This window comes from Trichomycterus rosablanca, chromosome 3 (assembly GCF_030014385.1).
Source record: "Trichomycterus rosablanca isolate fTriRos1 chromosome 3, fTriRos1.hap1, whole genome shotgun sequence".
Classification (NCBI taxonomy): Eukaryota; Metazoa; Chordata; class Actinopteri; order Siluriformes; family Trichomycteridae; genus Trichomycterus; species Trichomycterus rosablanca.
The window spans coordinates 4,752,953-4,755,000 of NC_085990.1; the positions used below are offsets into that span (position 1 = coordinate 4,752,953).

The following is a 2,048-nucleotide window of genomic DNA, read 5'->3' on the forward strand; positions in this document are numbered from 1 at the left end:
AGTCAGTAATTGTAGAACTACAAAGTGCTTCTATATGGTAAGTGAAGCTGATAAAATGGACAGTGAGTGTAGAAACAAGGAGGTGGTTTTAATGTTATGGTTGATGATTGCAAGTGATTTATCTTAAACTGTGTTTTCCAAACTGCGCTCTGTCTACTGACGTGATTTCAACACATCTGCGGTAAAATGCAATTTTGCTAAATTAAAATCTATTTCAAAAGAGCTACATATGAAAAAACATGATATTCTGTTCAATTCTGAATAAGGTCACCCCTACAGTTGTTGAACATTGTTTCTACAATAGTATTACACTACATGGTCATAAGTATTTGCACGCCTGAACATCTCATTTCAAACACATTCTATAAAAGAATAGTGACCTCTGTGTGATCTTTCCATGTATAATTACAGCCACTTTACTGATAGGCTACTCATAAGACTTTGAAGTACTATTTGTCTGTGGGAATTTGTGCCTGTTCAGTCAAAAAAGCATTTGAATGGCTGAGCACTGATGTTGGTCAAAAAAGCCTCAATTGATGTTCTGGTTCATTCCAAAGCTGTTCAATGAGGTCAGGGCTCTGTGCAGGTCACTGGACAGATGGAACAGGGAAGGACCTTCCCTAAACTGTTGCTGAAAAGTTGGAAGCATGTAATTTCCTTTATATAATTAATTTTTTACACCTGTTAGGAATTGTTGAGGGTAAAACTTATTAATTCAATCAGAAGGGGTGTCCTAATACTTTTGTCCATACAGTACACATTTGCTTACATTAAATAAATCAGGCTGATAACTAAGAGGGTTGGTAACACTGGGATAGGTGGACATATCTGTGCTGAGTGCACTTATTTGGGGGTATAAAAAAGTGCTTTCACTGGTGACCAGAGCTCACTTTTTGGCACACCGGAGCAGCCATGCTTGTCAGCTGCCTGCTAGTCCTTTGCCGCTTCCCCGTCAGGAGCGTATAGAAAAATGGATTCACACATGAGTTTCCATACGTTAGTCCTGTCAGAATGCGATTAACAGTCACCTCTGTGCCAACAGGTACCATGCGTAGAATGTCTGGTTGATATAATGGTAGCAGCTGCCAGATCCAGAAAGGGAGAAAACAAGCCCAGAACGCGAGCACAATTCCAAGGATGAGGAGAAGGACTTTGGGTCGTGGAGCACGAGGTGGGTTGGCACTGCATCCTCCGGCCCAAGCCATCTGCGTCTGAGAAACCCAGTAGTGTCGCCCCAGGGCTGCATACAGACCCCCGATGGCCAGTCCCGGTCCTAGAATACTGGTGCAGAATAGCACACTGAGGTAAGCTTTGGAGCTCTGCTCATCCCACGCAGGAACACAGAGTTTACCATCCTGGTTTTCTCCATCCTCCAGATGCAGGGTGATCATCATAGGAAGGCTGAGTGCCACAGCAAGGCCCCAAGCCAGACCCACACGCCTCAGGCCTGAGGAGGGAGCTGAAGAGGCTGCAAGGGGGTCTGCCACAGCCCGGTATCGGTCCAGACTCATTGCGGTCAGAGTGAAGATGCTGGCGTGCATGGTGAGCAGGTCCAGGCTAAGCAGGAGGCGGCATCCCAGTTCACCAAACGCCCAGTCCAATGCCAAGCTGTCGTAGACGATGAAGGGTGCAGTGGAGAGGTAGAGCAGATCAGCCAATGCCAGACTGAGAACCTGCAGATGAAGAGACGAGGAGGAGGAGGAGGACATAGAGGTGGGGGATGAGGTGGGAGAGTGTGCAGGGGAGGAAGCTCTGAAACAAGGGGAAGTCAAACAGCAGCTAGCTACCATGATGTGTCTTCGTCTTGGGCCCCTGCGCCGCTGAATGAGAAGACCTAGAGTGTAGAGGTTTCCCAGAATGCCCAACAAGGAAAGAAGCGAGAGGGAGAGGCAAAAAAGAGCTGTAGATGCCACACTTGGGGAAGGATTAAATGATGGTGGAGGGGAAGGGGTGGAAATGTTAGCTAAGAATGGAAAGGTGTAAGATGGAGCTGGGGAAGAGAAGAGAGCGGCAGATCCAGAGACTTCCATTTGGCTTGATTAGGTGAG

The 2,048-nt window shown here is 46.8% G+C and overlaps 1 protein-coding gene across 1 annotated transcript; it reads right to left on the reverse strand.

Annotated features, from left to right (window-relative positions):
- Nucleotides 1–869: 869 nt before the first annotated feature.
- On the reverse strand, nucleotides 870–2,030 carry uts2r3 (urotensin-2 receptor 3). The gene has a single exon (XM_062991723.1). The coding sequence runs from the start codon at nucleotides 2,028–2,030 to the stop codon at nucleotides 870–872; it is 1,161 nt and encodes a 386-aa protein (XP_062847793.1).
- Nucleotides 2,031–2,048: the final 18 nt, after the last annotated feature.

Bases quoted from the DNA above. Each gene is read 5' to 3' on its own strand.
- uts2r3 (XM_062991723.1), bottom strand. From the start codon at position 2,030: ATGGAAGTCTCTGGATCTGCCGCTCTCTTCTCTTCCCCAGCTCCATCT.